This window comes from Cherax quadricarinatus, chromosome 30, assembly GCF_038502225.1.
Source record: "Cherax quadricarinatus isolate ZL_2023a chromosome 30, ASM3850222v1, whole genome shotgun sequence".
NCBI lineage: Eukaryota > Metazoa > Arthropoda > Malacostraca > Decapoda > Parastacidae > Cherax > Cherax quadricarinatus.
This window is the reverse complement of record NC_091321.1, coordinates 1,482,144-1,508,360: the sequence shown is the minus strand read 5'-3', so window position 1 is coordinate 1,508,360 and position 26,217 is coordinate 1,482,144. Positions and strand designations below refer to the sequence as shown.

The following is a 26,217-nucleotide window of genomic DNA, read 5'->3' as shown; positions in this document are numbered from 1 at the left end:
TTGAAGCAGCCATATTTGCACAGGGGAATACAAAGGGAAACCTTGAATATTCATCTACTATGTTAAGGAAATACCTATTCTGATTTGTGCTTGGTAGAGGTCCTTTGAAATCTATATTCAATCTTTCGAAAGGCTGGGTGGATTTTATGAGATGAGTCTTCTCTGGCTGATGAAAGTTTGGCTTGCACTCTGCACATACTCTGCATGCTCTGATCACTTGTCGCACATCTTCCACTGAGTAGGGCATGTTCTTTGATTTGACAAAATGGTACAGGCGTGTAACTCCTGGGTGACACAAAGCCTTGTGGAGAGATGAGAGTGATTGCAAATCATGACATGCTGCTCCACAGTGGGACCTAGAGAATGCATCAGGTGAGATGTTCTCTTGACCCGGTCGGTACAGGATATCAAAGTCATAACACGATAGTTCCATCCTCCAGCGTAATATCTTGTCATTCTTTATCCTACTTTTGTGCCTCTTGTCGAACATATACATCACGGACCGTTGGTCAGTCCTTATGGTGAAATGTCTACCAGTTAAATAATGCCTCCAGTGGCGAACTGCTTCTATGATGGCCTGGGCTTCCTTTTCTACAGCAGCATAACATTTCTCTGATCCTTGAAAAGTTCTCGAAAAGAAGGCTACTGGTCGTCCTGCCTGAGATAAGACTGCAGCAATGGCAATGTCAGATGCATCCGTTTCCACTTCGAATGGTAGGGACTCATCAATGGCTTGAACTACTGAGTTTTCAATGTCCTGTTTGAGAGTATGGAAAGCGGCTTCTGCTTCCTTTGTCACAGGAAATGTGGTAGCACTCAATGGGCGGACTTTACTTGAATAGTTGTAGATCCATTGTGAGTAATAAGCAAAGAGACCAAGAGTTCTTCGGAGTGACTTTTTGTCTTGAGGCATTGGAAGTTCCCGTAGAGGTCGTAGTCGTTCAGGGTCTGGGAATATTGAACCTCCTTCCACTACATAACCAAGGATGCTAAGCCTTTTAGTTGAAAAAGTGCACTTTTCCTCATTGTAACTGATATTTTTCTTCTTGGCGGCTTCCAAAAACTTATCAAGGTTTGCATCATGTTCCTCCTGGGTCTTGCCACAAATGGTAACATTATCTAAATACGCGTAAGTTCCCATGAGTTGCTCTTCCTGAATGAGTGAATCCATAATTCGTTGGAAGCAGGCTACCCCACTGGTGACTCCAAAAGGGACTCTGGTAAACTGATACAGGCCATCACTAGCCTGAAACGCTGTGTATGGTTTATCTTCATTCCTTATAGGGACTTGATGATAGGCACTCTGCAGATCAATTGTGCTAAACACGTAGTACTGAGCAATTTTGTTCACTGTATCGTCAATTCGAGGTAGAGGGTACCCATCAAGAAGTGTAAATTTGTTGATTGTCTCAGAGTAATCGATAGCCAGTCTCCGTTTCCTATAACCATCTTTAACAACAACAACCTGTGCACGCCAAGGAGAATCACTCGGTTCTATAATACCCTCCTTCAGCAGCCTCTGAGTTTCTTTCTCAATGAACATCCGATCCTCATAAGAATAGCGGCGTGACTTAGCTGATATAGGATGGCAATCCGCGGTAAGATTTGCAAACAGCTTTGGTGGGTCTACCCTTAAAGTGCTAAGTCCACAGACAACAAGAGGAGGCAGTTCACCTCCATATGTTAAGGTGACACTACCATGCAGCTTCTGAAAGTCCTGACCAAGGATAACATCAGAGCACAGTTGTGGCAGAATAGCTAAATGTACATCTTGATAATCCTTTCCATTAACTCTGAGATTTACCTTACAAAACCCTAAGGTCTGAATAGAGAGAGATGTTGATGCCATGGAAACGGTACCTGATGAGTGATGTAGAGTCAAGGAGAGCCGTTTAACTAAGTCAAGGTTGATGAAACTCTCTGAGCTGCCACTATCAATAAGACCATCTACTTCTGTTCCTTTGATGAATACTTTCACAACTGCCTTTGACAGTGAATTTGGAGTAGCCGCAGAAGTCACTGTTGCTAGAGTCACATGATCACTGGAATGTGTGGAGGCACTAGCTCTTGTTGATGCATTAGCACGACATACTTTCGCAAAGTGACCTTTCTTGTGGCATTTATGGAACATTGCTTCACGAGCAGGACACTTTGGACGTGGATGTCTTGAAAAACCACAAAAGAAACACACCGTACCTGCTGCTGCTGTCACTGAGGCAGGTTCCACAGTAACTTCATTGCAAGAGTCTTGGTCAGGAATTGCAGCACTTACCACTCGAGAAGGCTGAGCGGTACTGTATACTTCAGAATTCTTCTGGGCTGAATCTAGAGCTCTTGCCTGGTCAAAGGCAGCGGCTAAGTCGAGAGTTTTATTCTCCAATAAACGCTGCCTTATTATTGGTGATTGCAGGCCACTGATAAAAGCATCCCTGATGGACTCTTCACAATACTGAGCAGCTGTCACTGCTTGGAAGTGACAGTCCTTACCTAAGATTTTCAGTGCTTGAAAGTATTCCTCTAAGGACTCATCAATCTGCTGGCGGCGAGTTGCAAGGCGATAGCGTGCAAAGATTTCATTTGTAGGTTTAATATACTGAGACTTGAGGGTTTTGATAGCATCTTCGTAGGTATTACACTCAGAAATAGCCTCATATATCTTAGGTGACACAAAATTGATGAGCAGACTTAGTTTATCTAGATCTTCTTTAGGAAGGGCTCCCAAGAAGTTTTCGAAAGTCTTAAACCAGTGCTTCCATTCCTGAGCAGCCGTTGATAAGCTGGGGTCACAGTCTAGCCTCTCAGGTTTCAGTAAACGCTCCATGTTGTGATGTAGTCTAGCGCAGGATCACCACCAGGTAGCCCAGGATTCTATGTTCAATAAATTGTTGTGATAGAAACACAGGCCTTACCTCTAGGCTTTATTGAACATAGAATCTTCATAGTACTTCTGCAACAACAAAATATAATGACTAGTACATCTAATAATGGCTTCTACAGGGATGGTGATGTCTTGCATATGTCAAGAGAAAAGTTATAACTACAGGCCACATATTTAAACTCACCATGTAATCTGCATCGCAGATAAATGGATAAAGTATAAGAGAATCACACACCATGTGTTGGTGCCCATGACCACACCAAACTGTTGTTGTTGTTGTTAAGGGCCCCTAGAGGTGGTGCAGTATTATCCTGCTGCTGCTCCTCACAGGACCAGTATCACTACATAAGAGTAGCTAGACATACCTGAAATCTTGCATGTTTTTCTTCTTTCAACAAACTGGCCGTATCCCACCAAGGCAGGGTGGCCCCCCAAAAAACAAAAGTTTTTCTTTTTAAATTAAGTAATTTGTACAGGAGAAGGGGTTACTAGCCCCTCGCTCCTGGCATTTTAGTCACCTCTTACAACACACATGGCTTACAGAGGAAGAATTCTGTTCCACTTCCCCATGGAGATAAGAGGAAATAAACACGAACAAGCACTAGACAGAAAATAGAAGAAAACCCAGAGGGGTGTGTGTATATATATATACAGTGGACCCTCGACCAGCGATATTAATCCGTTCCTGAGAGCTCATCGTTAGTCAGAATTATCGTTAGTCAATTTAATTTTCCCCATAAGAAATAATGGAAATCAAATTAATCCGTGCAAGACACCCAAAAGTATTGAAAAAAAAAATTTTTACCACATGAAATATTAATTTTAATACACACAAACTGAAGATTACATGCACAGTTACATGACACTTACCTTTATTGAAGATCTGGTGATGATTGATGGGATGGGAGGAGGGGAGAGATGTTAGTGTTTAGAAGGGGAATCCCCTTCCATTAGCACTTGAGGCAGCAAGTCTTTTTCTGGGGTTACTTCCCTTGTTCTTTTAATGCCACTACGACCAGCTTCAGTCACTGGACTTCTGTCACACAACATATCTGTCCATAGAGGCCTGTACCTCTCGTTCCTTTATGACTTTCCTAAAGTGGTTCACAACAGTGTCAGAAGAAGTAGGCAACTTCTTCAATTTCTCTCTCCCCTCCTCCGAAGCAGTTTCCTCAGGTGTGCCCTCTTGCTGTTGAAGATGATCTAGCAGCTCATGAGTGGTTAGTTCTTCACTGTCCTCCACCACCAACTCTTCCACATCCTCCCCACTAACCTCCAACCCCAAGGACTTCCCCAATGCCACAATGGATTCCTCAACTGACATAGGATTCTCAGGGTTAGCCTCAAACCCTTCAAAATCCCTTTTGTCTACACATTCTGGCCACAGTTTTTTCCAAGCAGAGTTCAATGTCCTCTTAGTCACTTCCTCCCAAGCCTTACCTACAATGTTTACACAATTGAGGATGGTAAAATGATCTTTCCAAAACTCTCTTAGAGTCAGTTGAGTTTCTGAGGTCACTACAAAGCACCTTTCAAACATAGCTTTTGTGTACAGTTTCTTGAAGTTGGAAATAACCTGCTGGTCCATGGGCTGCAGGAGAGGAGTGGTATTAGGAGGCAAAAACTTCACCTTAATGAAGCTCATGTCCCTAGAAAGTCGCTCTGCCAAGTCTGAAGGATGACCAGGAGCATTGTCTAATACCAGGAGGCACTTAAGGTCTAATTTCTTTTCAATTAGGTAATTTTTCATATTGGGGGCAAATGCATGATGAAACCAGTCATAGAAAAAGTCCCTAGTGACCCATGCCTTACTGTTTGCCCTCCACAGCACACACAAATTAGCCTTGAGGACATTGTTTTTCCTGAACACTCTGAGAGTTTCAGAGTGATACACCAATAAAGGCTTCACTTTGCAATCACCACTAGCATTGGCACACATCAACAGAGTAAGCCTGTCTTTCATAGGCTTATGTCCTGGGAGTACCTTTTCCTCCTGAGTAATGTAGGTCCTGCTTGGCATTTTCTTCCAAAACAGGCTTGTTTCGTCACAATTAAACACTTGTTCAGGTTTCAGTCCTTCACTGTCTATGTACTCCTTGAAGTCCTGCACATATTTTTCAGCAGATTTGTGGTCCGAACTGGCAGCCTCACCATGCCTTATCACACTATGAATCCCACTACGCTTCTTAAACCTCTCAAACCAACCTTTGCTGGCCTTAAATTCACTCACATCACTAGTTGCTGGCATTTTTCTAATTAAATCGTCATGCAACTTCCTAGCCTTTTCACATATGATCGGTTGAGAGATGCTGTCTCCTGCTATCTGTTTCTCGTTTATCCACACCAATAAAAGTCTCTCAACATCTTCTATCACTTGCGATCTCAGTTTCGAAAACATAGTTGCACCTTTGGCAAGAACAGCTTCCTTGATTGCCGTTTTCTTGCCCACAATAGTAGCGATGGTTGATTGGGGTTTATTATACAACCTGACCAGCTCAGAGATACGCACTCCACTTTCATATTTATCAATGATCTCTTTCTTCATCTCCATAGTAATTCTCACCCTTTTTGCTGAAGGGTTGGCACTAGAAGCTTTCTTGGGGCCCATGGCGACTTATTTTGCAGGTGCAATCACTAAAAAGGCTGTGATAATATGAAATGTTCCAGTTGTATGTTTGGAAGTGACCGCGGTGGCTGGCTGGCTTGTAAACACTGGCACCAAAGGGACAAGTGAGGCGCGCTCAGGCCAAAGTGGACGCGTATGGTACGGAACGAATAGCGCTGGTCGGGTTTTTAAGCGCTAGTCGAGGCAAAATTTTTGCGTTAAAATGTATCGCTAGTCAGATTTATCGTTAATCGATGCCATCGTTGGTCGAGGGTCCACTGTATATATATATGCTTGTATACATGTATGTGTAGTGTGACCTAAGTGTAAGAAGTAGCAAGACGTACTTGAAATCTTGCATGTTTATGAAACAGAAAAAAGACACCAGCAATCCGGCAGGCCGGACTTGAGTCCTGGAGATGGGAAGTACAGTGCCTGCACTCTGAAGGAGGGGTGTTAATGTTGCAGTTTAAAAACTGTAGTGAAAAGCACCCTTCTGGCAAGACAGTGATGGAGTGAATGATGGTGAAAGTTTTTCTTTTTCGGGCCACCCTGCCTTGGTGGGAATCGGCCAGTGTGATAATAATAAAAAATAAAAAAAAAATACAGGTTTCCGTTTTACATTCACTTGGCAGGACGGTAGTACCTCCCTGGGCAGATGTTGTCCACCAACCTACTCCTAGGATGAACAGATATTGATGTTTTATATTCTCTAAGGTCCCTAACAAGCTTTTGTTTTATGCAATTATTTCCCAACACTTTTTCTTTTCAAACTTTTTTTTTTGCTTAGACTGAAGGAGGTAGTAATCAGATTTGACCTGAGAAAGGAGGAAGGTAGCTCTAATTCCTATGATCAAACACCTTTTGCCAGGATCAAGGCACCCCTCCTTGAAGGGCTTTAACCCTTTCAGGGACCGTGCCATAGTACTATATGATGAGCTGAACTCACTCAGATAAGCTGCGAGCGATGAATTTGGGACTAAATATGACAGAATGGATCGATGCAGTAAGTGTGCACCATATAAGATAAATCTTGAAGCACACAGTATATAATGAGGAAAAAATAACTGCAGTGTAATTTTGTATGGTTTTTATAGCTACATTCTTGGTCTCATTTGATAGAATGAAAGATATATTACAGAAATAGAGATGATTTTGATGGTTTTGAGGACTTAAAATAGCTTTAAATTGAGTTCAAAGTAGCGGAAATGTTCCATATTTGCCGATGTTCAAGAGTAAACAAATCATGTCACGCATCCAATACACGTCAACTAGTGGGTCTAATGTGTGTTCACAAATGCGCTGATATTATATATACAATTATTACAATACAGTGGACCTCCAGTATACGATATTAATCCATTCCTGAGAGCTCATCGTATGCCAAAATTATCAGAAGGCGAATTAATTTCCCCATAATAAATAATGGAAATCAAATTAATCCGTGCAAGACACCCAAAAGTACTATGAAAAAAAAAGTTTTACCACATGAAATATTAAGTTTAATGCACACAAACTGAAGAAGACATGCACAGTTTGTAGTACTCTACTAACAAAAGAATACATGACACTTACCTTTAATGAAGATCTGGTGATGATTGATGGGATGGGAGGAGGGAAGAGTGTCGAAGTTGTTAATGTTTAGAAGGGGAATCCCCTTCCATTAGGACTTGAGGTAGCAAGTCCTTTTCCGGGGTTACTTCCCTTCTTCTCTTAATGCCACTAGGACCAGCTTTAGAGTCACTTGACCTCTGTCGCACAACAAATCTGTCCATACAGCTCTGTACCTCCCGTTCCTTTACGATTTGTCTAAAATGGGCCACAACTTTGTCATTGTAATAGTCACCAGCACGGCTTGCAATAGCTGTGTTAGGGTGATTTTCATCCATAAATGTTTGCAGTTCAACCCACTTTGCACACATTTCCTTAATTTTTGAAGTAGGCACAATGGATTCCACAATTGGCATAGACTTCTCAGGGTTAGCCCTAAACCCTTCAAAATCATTCTTAATTTCCATACTAATTCTCACAGGGTTGGCACTAGAAGCTTTCTTGGGGCCCCATGGTGACTTATTTTGCAGAAACAAGCACCAAACACACTGTGATAATATGGAATGTACCGAATGTATGTTTAGATGCAAGCACACTGGCTGGCTTGTAAACATTGGCACTCATGTGGACGCATCCCAGACGAACCGCGTGTGGCGGGTTTTTTAACGAGTAGCAAGGCAAAATTTTTGCGTTAAAATGTATCGAATACCGGATTTAACATACAGTGGACCCCCGCAGAGCGACTTTAATCCGTGCAAGAGGGCTGATTGCTATGCGAAATGTTCGGTATACGAATGAATTTTCCCCATAAGAAATAATGGAAATCAAAGATACATGCACAATAGTAGAGTAGTACATGCACAATATATACTGTGCATGTACTACTCTACTAAATGAAGAATAAATGACACTTACCTTTATTGAAGATGCAGCAATGACTGATGAGACACTGTGTCCTGGGAGTGCCTTTTCCTCCTGAGTACTGTAGGTCCTGTTTGGCATTTTCTTCCAGAACAGGCCTTATCACACTGTGTATGCCACTACGATTCTTAAATCTCTCAAACCAACCTTTGCTGGCTTTAGATTCACCAATATGAGCACTAGTTCCAGGCATTTTTTCCTGTTCACCTGGATGTTAGTCGACTGGTGTGGGTTGCATCCTGGGAGACAAGATTAAGGACCCCAATGGAAATAAGTTAGACAGTCTTCGATGACACTGACTTTTTTGGGTTATCCTGGGTGGCAAATCCTCTGGGGTTAATTGTTTCTTGGTATTCTCAATAAGCCACACCAACAACGGTGCTACAGCAGCAGCAGCAGCAGCTGACGGTGCTACAGCAGCAACAGACGATGCTACAGCAGCAACAGACGATGCTACAGGAGCAGCAGACGATGCTACAGCAGCAACAGACGATGCTACAGCAGCAGCAGACGATGCTACAGCAGCAGCAGACGATGCTACAGCAGCAGCAGACGATGCTACAGCAGCAGCAGACGATGCTACAGCAGCAGCAGACGATGCTACAGCAGCAGCAGACGATGCTACAGCAGCAGCAGACGATGCTACAGCAGCAGCAGACGATGCTACAGCAGCATCAGACGATGCTACAGCAGCAGCAGACAGTACTACAGCAGCAGCAGCAGCTGACGGTGGTACAACAGCAGCAGCAGCTGACAGTGCAGCAGCAGCTGATGGTGGTACAGCAGCAGCAGCAGCTGTACCACCAACAGTAGCGATGGTTGATTGGGGTTTGTTATACAACCTGGCCAGCTCGGAGACACGCACTCCACTTTCATACTTATCAATGATCTTTTTCTACATCTCTATAGTAATTCTCACCCTTATTGCTGTAGGGTTGGCACTAGAAGCTTTCTTGAGGCCCATGGTCACTTATTTTCCAGAAAAAATCACCAAAAACACTGTAATAATACGAAATGTTCCGATTGTATGCTTGGATGTTACCGCGGAGGCTGGCTGGTAAACAATGCCACCGGCGGAACATGTGAGCGTGGCTCAGGCCGCACATTGGACGCGTCTCGGACGAAGAGCGGTGAGCGGGTTTTTGGGCGGTATGCGAGGCAAAATTTTTGCGAAAAAAAGCGAGCGGTATGCGGATTGTACGGTATGCGATGTGTGCGGTATGCGGGGGTCCACTGTATTACATAACAGTAAGTCTTCTATTTTTTGTGCAAATAAAAAATCAAAATGGAATTCATATGTAAAGCCTGGGAACATAACTAATGAACAGAGAAAATGTTACTTTTATGCCGAGAATGCCTGTGTCAAATTGGCCAAATGACCAATTTCTGATAACTTTATTGGGTAGTTGAAATACATAATTGATTGGGCGGTTTCTTGTGCTCAATCAATAAAATGGAAGGCATACTAGCGAAATAACTAAGAATTTTGTCAACTGGAACAATGTAATTTGCCTAAAATAGGAGTCAAAGTGGGTAGGCAAAATCGCCAATGCGTAAATAATGCCAACTCAGCAAAATTTGCGAAAGCATAATTTCACCAATTTTCCATCAAATTTTGTACTTTTGTTTTATTACTTCAGAAAAAGATTTTCTACCATTTCATAAGAAAAAATAAGAATTTTTTTTTTTTTGAAAGTCGTTGGGCCCTGTGAACAAGTTTCAGATCGGGGGTTTGGACCCTGAAAGGGATAAATATGAGAAAAAGTTACCTGTGACTCCATAGGCTGTGTAGGGTCTGGGTGATCTTGGTGTATCTGGTCAGGGTAATGAATACTGATACGTTTGGATGAAGGTGCAGTGTCTTCTCCATTTACTGGCCGTGACCTGAATAACAGTTGTACAAGAGAAATGCAAATATACAAATTTTTACATGAATAACTAATATTTTTTTAAGTTTCTCATATACAATTGAAGTTTAATAATCTTTCTTTCAAGAAACCAGCTGTATCCCACTGAGGCAGGGTGACCCAAAAAGAAAAACGAAAGTTTCTCTTTTTAAATTTAGTAATATATACAGGAGAAGGGGGTTATAGCTCCTTCCTCCCAACATTTTAGTCACCTCTTATGACACGAATGGCTTATGAAGGAAGAATTCTGTTCCACTTTCCCATGGAGATGAAGTTTAATATACCCCAAATAATATATAACTGAAGTTTAATATACCCATTAACTGCAGCTGTTCTTTATAGAGACTTCAGTTGTATGACTTGAACAACTCTCTCTGCCCTTTTGGCAAAGCTATAAATTGTGACACAAATATGTCACAAAGTCACATTCTGGTCATCAATCAGGCAAACCATGTGACTGAATAAGAATTTGTGATATACCAAGAAGGTGGCAATTTCAAGGGCACATGATCTGTGCACAGCACTTGGAATTTGTTTACACCCTTAACCCTTTGACTGTCGAAAACCCAAATCCTGAAGTGTCTCTGTGTCGCAAAATATTCGAAAAAAAAATATATATATATATATATCTTATAAAATAATAGTCTTTTCCCAATGGTAATGACACCAAAAGTACAAAATCTGATGGAAAACTTACAGAATTAGGCTCTCGTGAAGTTAGTGATCTCGGTGATATATACGCATAGGCGATTTCGCCCACTTTGAGCCCTATTTTCAGCCAATTCCGTTGTTCCAGTCGACCGAACTCATAGCTATTTCCTTAGAACTCCATTTGTTCTATCAATTGAGTACAAGAAAGCACCCATTACCGATTTCAACTACTCAATAAAGTGGTCAGAAATTGGCAATTTGGCCAATTTCACGCAAATTAAAAAAGATGCCAATTTCAAAATAGGTCCAGAAAAAACAATGCAGACATTCCTGGCACTAAAGTAACATTTTCTCTGTTCATTAGTCACATCTCCAGGCCCCTCATATTACTCTTGTTTTCTATTTTAAATTTTTATTCACACAAAAAATAGAAGATCTACTGTTATGCAGATTACTGCATTACTGTAATAATTGTATAAATAATGTCAATCCATTCATGACTGCATATTAGAATGGCTAGTTGGACTCTTACTGGATGGTGATGTCATTTGTTTACTCTTGAACATCGGCAAAAATCAAACATTTCCACTACTTTGAGCTCAATTTCAAGGCCCTCTTCATCGTGAAACCAATCAAAATCATCTCTGCTTCTGTAATATGTCTTCCATTCTATGAAATGCGACCAAGAAAATGAGAATACAACCATAAATACTATACGAAAATACACCTCAAATTCAGCTTTTTAATCCAAAAACACAGTCAGTTTTTTTTTCTCATTATGCACTGTGTGCTGCAGGATTTTTTTTTATACTGCGCACACTGACCACACAGCCTTTCTCTCACATATGGGCCTTCCAACTTTCTCCCGCTTGATCTGAAGCCACTAGAATTTTGTCATATTAATACGTCAAAAACACTGGCTCATGAGATGTATTTATACGACACCAACAGTCAAAGGGTTAAAACTAGCAGGGAAGATTCAAAGAGTAGAGTCTGGAGACATGGATAAAACTACCTAGTGGAAAATCCTTCACTATACACAGGAGATGAAGAAGGCCTAAAAAAGCAAAGACAACTTTAAGTACTTCCGAGCTGGCTAAATGAGTGATATCATGGTATGGCATTTACAGCCCCCCAAAAATATATGTCATCACTGCTTGGGTAAATGACACTTTCATATATAGTATTTTCTTTTTTTCAGCATACCAGCCATCTCCTACTGAGGCAAAATAACCCAAAAAATAAGAAAAATACAGTTTACCTTCTTTTTACATTTACTAATTTTTACATGAGAAGGGGTTAGTAGCCCCCTTGCTCCCGATACCAATTTTTTTTTTTTTAACAAGTCAGCCGTCTCCCACTGAGGTAGGGTACTACCATCCTACCAAGTGAGTGTAAAAAGGAAGCCTGTATTTGTTTCACATGATGGTAGGATTCCTGGTGTCTTTTTTCTGTCTCATAAACATGCAAGATTTCACATATGTCTTGGTACTTCTACTTACACTTAGGTAACACTACACATACATGTACACATTTACGTATACACAATCATCTAAGTTTTCTTTGATTTTATCTTAATAGTGTTTTTTATTTCATATCCATGGGGAAGAGGAATAAGAATCTTTCCTCCTAAAATGCTGGGGACAATGGGCTAGTAACCCCTTTTCACGAATAGCTTACTAAAACAAAAAGCAGAATTTGGGGTGCCAGGGGTAAATGAAAATGGGGAGCCTTTAACCCATTGAGGGTCGACAGGCCCTCTCCAAGACTTGTTCTCAGGGTCGGCCAAATTAGAAAAAATCTTATGAAAAGATAGGGAATCTTTTCCCGATCATAATGACACCAAAAGTATGAAATTTGATGGAAAACTTACGGAATTATGCTCTCGCGAAGTTAGCAGTCTCAACGATGTTTATGCATCGGCGATTTTGCCCACTTTGAGCCCTATTTTCGGCCAATTCCTGTGTACTAGTCGACAAAAATCATACCTATTTCTTTAGAACTCCATTTTTTCTATTGAATGAGTACAAGAAACCACCCATTTACTGATTTCAACTATCCAATACAGTGGTCAGAATTTAGCAATTTTGACAATTTCACACAAATTTCAAAAGATGCCAATTTCCAAATAGGGTCCAGAATAAACAAGAAAGACATTCCTGGCACTAAAATAACATTTCCTCTGTTTGTTAGTCACATCCCCAGGCCCCTTTTATATTTCTTTGGCTTTCCACTTTCAATTTTTATTCTTACAAAAAATAGAAGATTTACTGTTATGCAGACTACTGCATTAGTGTAGAAATGGTATAAATAATATCAGCACACTTGTGAAAGAATATCAGACTCACCAGTTGACGTGTATTGGACGCTTGGCATGATTTGTTTACTTTTGAACTTTGGTAAAAATCGAACATTTCTGCTACTTTGAGCACAATTTCAAGGTACTTTTCATTGTAAAACCAGTCAAAAATCATCTCAATTTCTGTAATATGTCTTCCATTCTATAAAATGAGACCAAAAAAACTAGAATACAATAATAAATACCATACGAAAATACAGTGCAAAGTCGCTGCTTTATTCCGAAAACACGGTCAAAGTTTTTTTTCTCATTATGCACTGTGTGTTGCAGGATTTTTTTACACTGCGCACACTGACCACATAGACCCATTCTTTCATATGTATGCCTACCAGCTTTCTCCCACTAGATTTGAGGGCGCTAGAATTTAGGCGTACTAGTACGTCAAAAACCCTGGGTCATAAGCCGTACTAGTACGGCCGAAACCCTCAAAGGGTTAATTGATTACATCATCTTCAAGTCTCTTCTGCTTCTATCAACTTTTCTGTACTCGACTGAAGAAGCCTACTGTGTAGGCGAAACGTTTCAAAATAAAGATACCTAACTGTTGCATATGTGTCTTACCTAACAACCTGTCGGTATTTTATACCATTTTAATGTCCACTCTGTCAGACACTGCAGCACAAGGGTATCTTGGTACAGACCTGAAATCAACTTGGATAACTTCTACTAGTGAGAATGGATGGATTTGAGTAGGGACCTGACCTCCCAACGACTACATTCTTACCTCTACTAGTGGCCTACATCTCACCTCCTGGTGGTATAAGAACATAAGAACATAAGAATGTAGGAACACTGCAGAAGGCCTACTGGCCCATACGAGGCAGGTCCTTATCAAAACGACATCTACCTAAAGCTACTCAAGAAATAACTCCCGTACCCCTTGACACCAATCAAACCCAGCCCCTCCCACTCATATATTTGTCCAGTCTCTTCTTAAAGCTACCCAAGGTCCTAACCTCTATCAGCCCACTGGGAAGACTGTTCCACGCATCTACAACTCTGTTAGAAAACCAGTACTTACCTATGTCCTTTCTAAATCTAAATTTATCCAACTTAAATCCATTATTCCTGGTTCTTACCTGGTTCGACACCCTCAGTACTTTATTAATGTCTCCCTTGTTTATGCCCGTCATCCACTTATACACTTCAATGATATCTCCCCTAGTATATAAGGCTCCATCCTGTCACTTCAACTCCATATTGTTTCAGAATATGGAACAATACTCTTCTCCAGACTGAGGGACTGACCACCTCAAAACTTTAAGGGTGATGGACTGATTACATTGTCTTGAAGTCTTTTCTGCTTCTATCAACTTTTCTGTACTCGACTGAAGAAGCCTACTGTGTAGGCGAAACATTTCGAAATAAAGATACCTAACTGTTGCATATGTGTCTTACCTAACAGCTAGCCTTGAACAGCCTTCAACATCAACAGCTAGCCTTGAACAGCCTTCAACATCAACAGCTAGCCTTGAACAGCCTTCAACATCAACAGCTAGCCTTGAACAGCCTTCAACATCAACAGCTAGCCTCGAACAGCCTTCAACATCAACAGCTAGCCTTGAACAGCCTTCAACATCAACAGCTAGCCTTGAACAGCCTTCAACATCAACAGCTAGCCTTCAACATCAACAGCAACATACATTCCTTCAAAAGTTTCACACAAGTCTCCAAAACGAATCAAATTAGTCGAAGAATTAGAGGATGATGGTCTGCCATCTCATGATTTGATTCAATAACTACATTGCCACTCACCTCTCACACAGTCATATTAAGTAATGAAGGTAAGTAATAAATGTACTGTGTGTGTATTTTTACTTTTCATTGTGTTTTTAATGCCTAGTTTTATTGCTAATTTAATATATGTCAGTGTAAATACGTTATCTAGCATTTATAAGGAAAAAACAACAAGGTGTTCCACGGTGTTCCACTTTACGGCAGTTTCCGCTTTAAGGCGGAAGCCTGGAACCTAACCAGCCATGTAAGTGGAGCCCTACTGTACTACATATTTTATGAAAAAAGAGGATAAGTAAGTATACAAGGTATGATATAGCACGTAATGAAACTAGTCTGTTAGATTTTTTATTGGTGGATAAAAGGTTGATGGGTAGGCTTCAGGATGTACATGTTTATAGAGGGGCAACGGATATATCGGATCATTAATTAGTTGTAGCTACAGTTAGAGTAAGAGGTAGATGGCACAAAAGGAAAATGGCAACAGCAAGTAAGAGAGAGGTGAAAGTGTATAAACTAAGGGAGGAGGAAGTTAGGGTGAGATATAAACAACTACAGTGGACCCCCGGTTTACGATCAGCTCCCAATGCGACCAATTATGTAAGTGTATTTATGTAAGTGCGTTTGTATGTGTATGTTTGGGGGTCTGAAATGGACTAATCTAATTCACAATATTCCTTATGGGAACAAATTCGGTCAGTACTGGCACCTGAACATACTTCTGGAATGAATAATATCGTAAACCGGGGGTCCACTGTATTGGCAGAAAGGTGGGCTAATGCAAGTATGAGTAGTGAGGGTGTTGAAGAATGTGGGGCAGAAGTTTGTGGGTGGAGGAGGGGTGGGTGCAGGAGGAAAGAGGAGTGATTGGTGGAATGATGAAGTAACAGGTATGATAAAAGGGAAAAAGGTAGCTTATGAGAGGTTTTCAAAAAGCAGAAGTGTTGTAAGAAGAGCAGAGTATATGGAGAATAAAAGAAAGATGAAGAAAGTGGTGAGAGAGTGCAAAAGGAGAGCAGATGAAAGAGTGGGAGAGGCACTGGCAAGAAATTTTGCTGAAAATAAGAAAAAGTTTTGGAGATAAACAAATTAAGAAAGCCTAGGGAATGAATGGATTTGTCAGTTAAAAACAGAGTAGGGCAGTTAGAAGATGGGGAGTTGGAGGTATTGGGTAGATGGCGGGAATATTTTGAGGAACTTTTAAATGTTGATGACAAAAGGGAGGCGGTAATTTCATGCATTGGTCAGGGAGGTATAACATCTTTTAGGAGTGAAGAAAAGCAGGATGTGAGTGTGGGGGAGGTGTGTGAGGCATTACACAGAATGAAACGGGGTAAAGCAGTAGAAACTGACAGGATCATGACAGAAATATTAAAAGCAGGAGGTGATATTGTGTTAGAGTGGTTGGTATTTTTGTTTAATAAATGTATGAAAGAGGGGAAGGTACCTAGGGATTGGCAGTGAATGTGTATAGTTCCTTTATATAAAGGGAAGGGAGACAAAGAGATTGTAAAAATTATAGGGGAACAAGTTTGCTGAGACCTGACAAGCTGTTGGAGTGTGAGCAGGGTAATATTTAGAGAAGGGATTCAGGGAAACCAGTTATTTTTATATAACCGGACTCAAGTACTGGAAATGGGAAGTACAATGCCTACATTTTAAAGGAGGGGTTTGGGATATTCGCAGTTTGGAGGGATATATTGTGTATCTTTATACGTATATGCTTCTAAACTGTTGTGTTCTGGGCACCTCTGCAAAAACAGTGATTATGTATGAGTGAGGTGAAAGTGTTGAATGATGATGAAAGCATTTTCTTTTGGGGATTTTCTTTCTTTCTGGGTCACCCTGCCTCGGTGGGAGAAGGCCAACTTGTTGAAAAAAAAAAAAGTTTACTGAGTATACCAGGTAAAGTGTATGGTAGGGTTATTATTGAAAGAATTAGAGGTAAGACAAAGAGTATGATTGCAGATGAGCAAGGAGGTTTTAGAGTGGGTAGGGGATGTGTAGATCAAGTGTTCACATTGAAGCATACATGTGAACAGTATGTGGATAAAGTTAGGGAAGTTTTCATTGCATTTATGGATTTAGAAAAGGCATATGATTGAGTGGATAGGTGAGTAATGTGGCAGATGTTGCAAGTGTATGGAATAGGTAGTAAGTTACTAAATGCTGTAAAGAGTTTTTATGAGGATAGTGAGGCTCAGGTTAGGGTGTGTAGGAGAGAGGGGGATTACTTCCCGGTAAAAGTAGGTCTTAGACAGGGATGTATAATGTCACTATGGTTGTTTAATATATTTATAGATGGGGTTGTAAAAGAAGTAATTGGTAGGGTGCTGGTGAGAGGAGTGGGATTAAATTATGGGGAATCAAGTACAAAATGGGAGTTGACACAGTTATTTTTTGCTGATGATACTGTGCTTATGGGAGATTCTAAAGAAAAGTTGCAAAGGTTAGTAGACGAGTTTGGGACAGCGCGTAAAGGTAGAAAGTTGAAAGTGAACATAGATAAGAATAAGGTGATGAGGGTATCAAATGATTTAGATAAAGAAAAATTGGATATCACATTGGAGAGAGGGAGTATGGAAGAAGTGAATGTTTTCAGGTATTTGGGAGTTGACTTGTCAGCAGATGGGTTTATTAAGGATGAGGTTGACAAAAAATGTTATCTATGGAAGCAAAGAAGGGAATGAATGAAAGTATAGTGGTACCAACACCTTTATTTGAGTGTGAAGCTGGGGTTGTAAATGCTGCATCAAGGAGGTGGCTGGAGGCAGTGGAGATGTCGCGTCTAAGGGCAATGTGTGGTGTAAATATTATGCAGAGAATTCGGAGTGTGGAAATTAGGAGGTGTGGAGTTACTAAAAGTATTAGTCAGAGAGTTGAAGAGGGATTGTTGAGGTGGTTTGGTCATTTAGCAAGAATGAATCAAGGCAGAATGACTTGGAAAGCGTATAAATCTGTGGGGAAAGGAAAAAGGGGTAGGGGTCATCCTTGAAAAGGTTGGAGGTTTTGGGTGAGGGGCTTGGACTTCCAGCAAGCGTGTTAGATAGGAGTAAATGGAGACGAATGTTTTTTGGGACTTGACGAGCTGTTGGAGTGTGAGCAGGGTAATATTTAGTAAAGGGATTCAGGAAAACCGATTATTATAAATTTAGCCGGATTTGAGTCCTGGAAATGGGAAGTACAATGCCTGCACTTTAAAGGAGGGGTCTGGGACATTGACAGTTTGGAGGGACTTCTAAACTGTTGTATCTGAGCACCTCTGTAAAGACAGTGATTATGTATGTATGATACTAGATATATTTATTATTTTCTACACAGTGGCTATCTCCCGCAAAGGTAAAGCTGCCCAAATAAAAGTTGACACATTCACCAATACTCATTCAATAGCTGTCTTGCCAAAAGTGTGCAGACATCTTAAGAATTCAAATGACCTTCTAAAATGCAATGTCTCACTTTGCCTATCTACCCTATCATATGCCTTTTCTAAATCCATAAATGCAAAACCAAATCTTTATCCTAATCTAAGTATTACTCACTTAAATACTTCAACATAAACACTTGATTAATACATCCCCTGCCCTTTCACAGGCTTATCCCCAATAATTTTTACGTTATCTCTCGTTCCCTATCCCTGATAATTCTTACATTTTCTCTCATTCTCTTTTCCCCTCAGACAAGAAAATTATGCAATTATTATAACTAAAATTTCCAACAGTGTACAGTACTATTTTGTCACTGAGTATTTTCATACATTGTATTAACATATTTGACCAAATAACAACAGAAAACTCTATGGGGAAGTGGAACAGAATTCTTCTTCCATAAGCCATGCGTGTCATAAGAGGCTATTAAAATGCCGGGAGCAAGGGGCCAGTAACCCCTTCTCATGGATACATTACTAAATTTAAGAAGAGAAACTTTCATTGTTCTTTTTAGGTCACCCTGCCTTGGTGGGATATGGCTGGTTAATTGAAAAAAGAAAAATTGACTTGAACATCATTTCTGAAAATCAGAATACAATACGGTAAGTCTCTCATCAAGAAGTTAATGTATTGCTGAAAATTTTTGGAACTAAAAACACAATTTCCCATAGATACCCATGTTATAATCGAAGATGCATTTTTGAGCTATAATATTCTGTATTTCATTTAGGTTTTTAATGACAAAATTAAAAATATATTCAGTACTCATGAGAATCTCTCTCTCTCTCTTCTCCTCCCTCCCATTCCATCTCTCCTATTTTCTTACCTCCATTCCTCTCTTATATCTAACACAAAAATTTACATTTGCTCTCCACCTCCCCTTTCTTACTATATTACAGCCCCATACTGTACTCCACTAAAACATCATACTTTACCACCACACTATGCACCATCCTGCAAACTGTATTCCATTTCTCATACTATACTCCACCCCACGATGTATTACGTCTCCCCAACTTATCTCCTTACACCTGTTATCCCAGGTCATCAAGAAAAAATACATTAATTCTACAAGCATTAAAAAATTATCATTTTCTTAATTAAGACTTACCTTTTCTTTGTACTATTTAAAAAGTTTTCTTTGTCTTCAATACCAGTTAAAGATGGCAGTGACTGGCCTAATGTAGGTAAGAATGTCACATTGGTACTGGTAGATGTTGAGGTGTTACTGGATACAGGTGAGCAATTGGAGGTAGCTGCTGTGCAAGAAGGTCTTCTGGAAGCTGATGATTGACCAGTCTCAGGCACCACTCGAGTGCCCGTCCAGCTCACCGGGTTCTCCTCCGTGTCCTGGGTCTCGGTGGCGTATATCTGTAAACCCTGGCATAAAGAGTAACAAGTTATTGATAGAATTAATACTCTAAAGCTCACAGAGTAATTAATTCTGGAAAGTAGTCAAGTAAATTTTTTTTTTTACCAATTAATATTTTTACAAATATACTTGTGACCAATTCTGAGCTTCATTCTCTTTTGCAGCCTGGCCTGAGGCTAGGTTTCCCTGGCAAATGCCTAATTAGCTAGCAGAAAAACTACTGCATCCAAATGTCACACTGGTAACAATAGTGAAGATACAGATACAGAATATGTTTTCATTTGGACAGTGTTTCATTCTGTGTAGAGCTGTATGAATTAAGTCACACCTTTTGTCTAACATGATGAAGCTCTACACAAAGTAAGATGTGGGACTAGTAAAAGCTTGTTTTGCAACCTGACTTCTTCAGAGAGGCTATTGCTACCTTAAGCCCTCACAACTCGGCTGATCAGGCATGTTCTCCATGGCCTTGTCTAGTTCTCTATTGAAGACTTTTATCTTTCTTTTGGCAGTGCTGTATCTCTTAACACAGTATCTGCTAGCAGAAGGGAGAAGTGTAACAATGTTCTCAAAGTATGATTTAGGCACCCATACTTTTCATTATGTTTATTCTACACTTCCTCTTATAATTCTCATTATGGGAAGATGCCAGTTTACTACTATATCCAGATTAGGGACCTGACCTTTACATATCCGCAAATGGATTATATTATGAGAAGACACCGAAAGTGCCAAGGAGTAGCCACCTCATAGGTAGCTTGCATAGAACTCGTTCCTAAATCAAATAACAAAAACCCTGGCCCAAAAATATGGAAGAGGGAGATATTGGAACAATGGGAAACAGTTGATGACAGGAGCAGGGCATGTGCACAAGTCCTTGAGTGTCAGTGCATGATAGTCAAGTGGAAGTTAAGGAGGCCCCACATGGTACATCATCATGTATTAGACCATACCAGGGATAAGAAAAGTAGGTATTAGGCATGGAATATGTGTGGAATATGATAAAAGACACAGGACATAAAGAAATGTTTTGCCATGCATGGCTTCTTCCTTCAACTTCCTGAACTGTATAGAAGTATCTTTTTACTACATCACCATACTATTCACTTTCAGGTGTGGAATATTCCAGGTAGGACCTATAACAAATCTGTGGCCAGTCTGGAGGGTTCTTCTATTGTTGCAGCCTGGGCCCTAGGGGTCTCACAGAGGAAAGCTGCCTCAGCAGAAGTCCAGAAAACGATATCAGCAAAATCTTTTACTGGACTAAGAAAAATACCACAATATTCAACAGCAAAAAATTCCAAGTGAAACTCCTGAACAAGTACAGCTAAAAAACCACAGTCAGATTATCTCAGATAGAAAAGATTATGTAAAAGATAGAGGAATAATGAAGTAAAATTATTTACTGTTATTTGAACACAATAATACAAATGAAACAAATGCCAGGAAAATGATAGGCTGGGTGATAAGACTTTCAAAACAAGATAAGTCACACCAATGATGGTAGTAAATTCTAGATTTAACAGAATAATATGGGTGAGGGGCTGTTCGCTAACACAGCCTCTCCTCACTTAACGACGGAGTTCCATTCCTGAGACCACGTCGTTAACCCTTAAACGGTCCAAACAGATCGACATTCAAATTCGTAGTGCTACAAAAGTAGCTCTACTTTTTTTACATATTTTCAAATATAACAAAAAAAAATTGTAGATAAAAGTTTTTTTACACGTTTTCAAATGTAAAACAAAAAAGATTATCTACATTTTTTTACATACTTTCAGATGTTGAAAAAACGTATATATATGTTTGGATCGTTTATGGGTTAAACGAATTCGTCACTAAGTGAGGAGCATACTATAATGGTACTGAGTTTGTGTCAACCATCTCTGATATTGTTTTAATGTCACCTTTGCACCATTTATAACATTTCTGGTATATTTTTAAATGTTTATACAGTGGTGTACTATATATTGAAATAAACAGAATAGAGGAAATCAGCTCTAATATACATTATTTAGATATGAATACTGGTCAGAAAACCCATTGTAAGTCTGAGGTGCTGGTAAACAAGTACATCGCTAAGTGAGGAGGGGCTGTACTGACTATAAATGTATAAATTCAAGGATTATGTGGAGTAAAATAAAGGTTGGATGTGAAAAGTGGGTTATAGTAAACGTATATGCACCTGGGGAAGAGAGAAGTGTAGAGGAGAGAGAGAGATTTTGGGAAATGTTGAGTGAATGTGTGGGGAGTTTAGAACCAAGTGTGAGAGTACTTGTGGTTGGGGATTTCAATGCTAAAGTGGGTAAAAATGTTGTGGAGGGAGTATTATTATTATTACAATCAAGGGGGAAGCGCTAAACCCGGAGGATTATACAGCGCCTGGGGGGGGGATGTGGAAGGCATTCAGGCTTAATTTGGGGAACTGGAGCACAGATCCAATTCCCTAAATCAAGAGCCCCTCACCAACATCAAGGAACCTTCCTTGAGGGGTGTGGAGGGAGTAGTAGGTAAATTTGGGGTGCCAGGGGTAAATGAAAATGGGGAGCCTTTAAATGAGCTGTGTAGAAAGAGGTTTAGTAATGTGTAATACATATTTTATAAAAAAGAGGATAAATATACAAGGTATGATATAGCACATAATGAAACTAGTTTATTAGATTATGCATTGGTGGATAAACGATTGATGGGTAGGCTCCAGGATGTACACGTTTATAGAGGGGCAACTGAAATATCGGATCATTATTTAGTTGTAGCTACAGTTAGAGTAAGAGGTAGATGGGACAAGAGGAAAATGACAACAACAAGTAAGAGGGAGGTGAAAGTATATAAACTAAGGGAGGAGGAAGTTCGGGTAAGATATAAGCAACTATTGGCAGTAAGGTGGCCTGGTGTAAGTATAAGTAATGTGGGGGTTGAAGAGGGTTTGAATAGTTTTAAAAATGCAGTATTAGAATGTGGGGCAGAAGTTTGTGGTTATAGGAGGGTGGGTGCAGGAGGAAAGAGGAGTGATTGGTGGAATGATGAAGTAAAGGGTGTAATAAAAGAGAAAAAGGTTTTTACAAAGCAGAAGTGTTATACGAAGAGTAGAGTACATGGAGAGTAAAAGAAAGGTGAAGAGAGTGGTGAGACAGTGCAAAAGAAGAGCAGATGATAGAGTGGGAGAGGCACTGTCAAGAAATTTTAATGAAAATAAGAAAAAAATTTGGAGTGAGTTAAACAAGTTAAGAAAGCCTAGGGAACGAATGGATTTGTCAGTTAAAAACAGAGTAGGGGAGTTAGTAGATGGGGAGATGGAGATATTGGGTACATGGCGAGAATATTTTGAGGAACTTTTAAACATCGACGAAGAGAGGGAGGCAGTAATTTCATGCACTATGCAGGGAGGTATACCATCTTGTAGGAGTGAAGAAGAGCAGGATTTGAGTGTGGGGGAGGTGCGTGAGGCATTACATAGAATGAAAGGGGGTAAAGCAGCTGGAACTGACAGGATCATGACAGAAATGTTAAAAGCAGGGAGGGATATAGTTTTGGAGTGGTTGGTATTTTTGTTTAATAAATGTATGAAACCTAGGTAGTAGGTTGGTAGACAGCAACCGCCCAGGGAGGTACTACTGTCCTGCCAAGTGAGTGTAAAACGAAAGCCTGTAATTGTTTTACATGATGGTAGTATTGCTGGTGTCTTATTTTTCTGTCTCATAAACATGCAAGATTTCAGGTACGTCTTGCTACTTCTTCTTACACTTGGGACACACTACACATACATGTACAAACATATACACCTACCATCCGATTTACGACCGAGTTCGGTTCCGAGAAACCGGTTGTAAGTCGAAATGGTCATAAGTCAAACTTTACTACTGAATATCAACAAAACATTTTTGTAATGACTTTATTTTGTTTTATTTTGGTATTTCATGTTTTACTTTACTTTTTATGTTGTTAGTACTGTATTTTATACTGTAAGCTTTAGGATAAACACTGTGTACAACACAAATAGTTGTTTATTTCCCAGAAATTTGGCATAAAAAACACGGTCGTAAGTCGAGTGATCGTAAGTCGAGCAGGTCGTAAGTCGGATGGTAGGTGTATATATATATACACATCCCTCTGGGTTTTCTTATATTTTCTTACTAGTCTTGTTTTTGTTTATTTCTTGTTATCTCCATGGAGAAGTGGAACAGAATTCTTCCTCCATAAGCCATGCGTGTTTTAAGAGGCAACTAAAATGCCGTATCCCACCGAGGCAGGGCCGTATCCCACCGAGGCAGGGCCGTATCCCACTGAGGCAGGGCCATATCCCACCGAGGCAGGGCCGTATCCCATCGAGGCAAGGTGGGATACCCTGCCTCGGTGGGATACGGCCGGTTTGTTGAAAAAAAAAAAATTGTATGAATGAGGGGAAGGTACCTAGGGATTGGCAGAGAGCATGTATAGTCCCTTTATATAATAGGAAGGGGGACAAAAGAGATTGTAAAAATTATAGAGGGATAAGTTTACTGAGTATACCAGGAAAAGTGTACGGTAGGGTTATTATTGAAAGAATTAGAGGTAAGACAGAATATAGGATTGCAGATGAGCAAGGAGGTTTCAGAGTGGGTAGGGGATGTGTAGATCAAGTGTTTACATTGAAACATATATGTGAACAGAATTTTGATAAAGGTAGGAGAGTTTTTATTGCATTTATGGATTTAGAAAAGGGATATGATAGAGTGGATAGGGGAGCAATGTGGCAGATGTTGCAAGTATATGGAATAGGTAGTAAGTTACTAAATGCTGTAAGGAGTTTTTATGAGGATAGTGAGGCTCAGGTTAGGATGTGTAGAAGAGAGGGAGACTATTTCCCGGTAAAAGTAGGTCTTAGACAGGGATGTGTAATGTCACCATGGTTGTTTAATATATTTATAAATGGGGTATTAAAAGAAGTAAATGCTAGGGTGTTAGGGAGAGGGGTAGGATTAAATTATGGGGAATCAAATACAAAATGGGAATTGACACAGTTACTTTTTGCTGATGATACTTTGCTTATGGGAGATTCTTAAGAAAAATTGCAAAGGTTAGCGGACGAATTTGGGAGTGTGTGTAAAGGCAGAAAGTTTGAAGTGAACATAGAAAAGAGTAAGGTGATGAGGGTATCAAATGATTTAGATAAAGAAAATTTTGATATCAAATTGGGAATTAGGAGTGTGGAAGAAGTGAATGTTTTCAGATATTTGGGAGTTGACATGTCAGCAGATGGATTTATGAAGGACAAGGTTAATCACAGAATTGATAAAGGAAACAAGGTGAGTAATGCATTGAGGTATGTGGAGACAAAAAATGTTATCTATGGAGGCAAAGAAGGAAATGTATGATAGCAGTACCAACACTCTTATATGGTTGTGAAGCTTGGGTTGTAAATGCAGCAGCGAGGGGGTAGTTGGAAGCAGTGGAGATGTCCTGTCTAAGGGCAATGTGTGGTGTGAATATTATGCAGAAAATTCGGAGTGTGGAAATTAGGAAAAGGTGTGGAGTTAATAAAAGTATTAGTCAGAGGGCTGAAGATGGGTTGTTGAGGTGGTTTGGTCATTTAGAGAGAATGGATCAAAGTAGAATGACATGGAGAGCATTTAAATCTGTAGGGGAAGGAAGGCGGGGAAGGGGTCGTCCTTGAAAAGGTTGGAGGGAGGAGGTAAAGGAGGTTTTTTGGGGAAGGGACTTGGACTTCCAGCAAGCGTGCATTAGCGTGTTAGATAGGAGTGAATGGAGATGAATGGTATTTGGGACCTGATGAGCTGTTGGAGTGTGAGCAGGGTAATATTTAGTGAAGGGATTCAGGGAAAAAACAATGATAATGTGCGAGTGTGGTGAAAGTGTTGAATGATGATGAAAGTATTTTCTTTTTGGGGATTTTCTTTCTTTTTTGGGTCACCCTGCCTCGGTGGGAGACGGCCGACTTGTTGAAAAAAAAAAAAAAAAAAAAAAAAATTAAGGGAAACTGGTTATTTTTATATAGCTGGACTTGAGTCCTGGAAATGGGAAGTACAATGCCTGCTGCACTTTAAAGGAGGGGTTTGGGATACTGGCAGTTTGAAGGGATATGTTGTGTATCTTTATACGTATATGCTTCTAAACTGTTGTATTCTGAGCACCTCTGCAAAAACAGTGATTATATGTGAGTGAGGTTAAAGTGTTGAATGACGATGAAAATATTTTCTTTTTGGGGATTTTCTTTCTTTTTTGGGTCACCCTGCCTCGATGGGAGACGGCCGACTTAATGAGAGAGAAAAAAAAAAATGATTGTAACATTAACAGACAATTTTTGGATCTATCCCTAAAACTGAAAAAGAGGTAAAGCAAAATTGTACTATAGTTTGGAATATTTTTTTTTTTAACCAAAAAATCAGCCTTGATTTTACATGGGTATAAAAAATTAAAAGCATGTTAAAGCATACCAAGAAATAGTTGTCTGAAATTTCTGGAAGTAACGCTCATATAACAACATGGTTGTATCCCACATGCTTTCAATTGCATAATACACTGCAGTCCATCCTGGACCATTATTAAGTCATGATTTGATAATAGTTCAAGATGGACTGAAATGTTATCCACGGTTTCCTCTCCAGCTTTTACTATGTGACTAAAAATTGATACAGTATCACATGAGCTCACCTCAGTAATTTCCGATGCAGATGAGCCTCCGGGTCGAAGGATACTGGAAACCTTGAAGGCTGGATTGCAATGACCACTTGTGTCCATGTACAGAATAGCCAAACCAATGTCTGACTCAGGGATAGCACGCAGTCTATTATCACTTAGTAATTCTGAAAAAACA

The 26,217-nt window shown here is 40.0% G+C and overlaps 1 protein-coding gene across 2 annotated transcripts in view; it reads right to left on the bottom strand.

Moving 5' to 3' along the window:
- The window catches only part of LOC128692597 (nibrin), a 73,441-nt gene that overhangs the window by 19,512 nt on the left and 27,712 nt on the right, over positions 1 to 26,217 (bottom strand). For both annotated transcript variants that reach the window (XM_053781783.1, XM_053781784.1), the window contains exons 8-10: positions 26,055 to 26,206; positions 19,143 to 19,411; positions 9,725 to 9,839 (exon numbers count right to left, since the gene is read on the bottom strand). In XM_053781783.1, the coding sequence (XP_053637758.1) occupies positions 9,725 to 9,839; positions 19,143 to 19,411; positions 26,055 to 26,206 (536 nt within the window). The remainder of the gene's footprint in view (positions 1 to 9,724; positions 9,840 to 19,142; positions 19,412 to 26,054; positions 26,207 to 26,217) is intronic.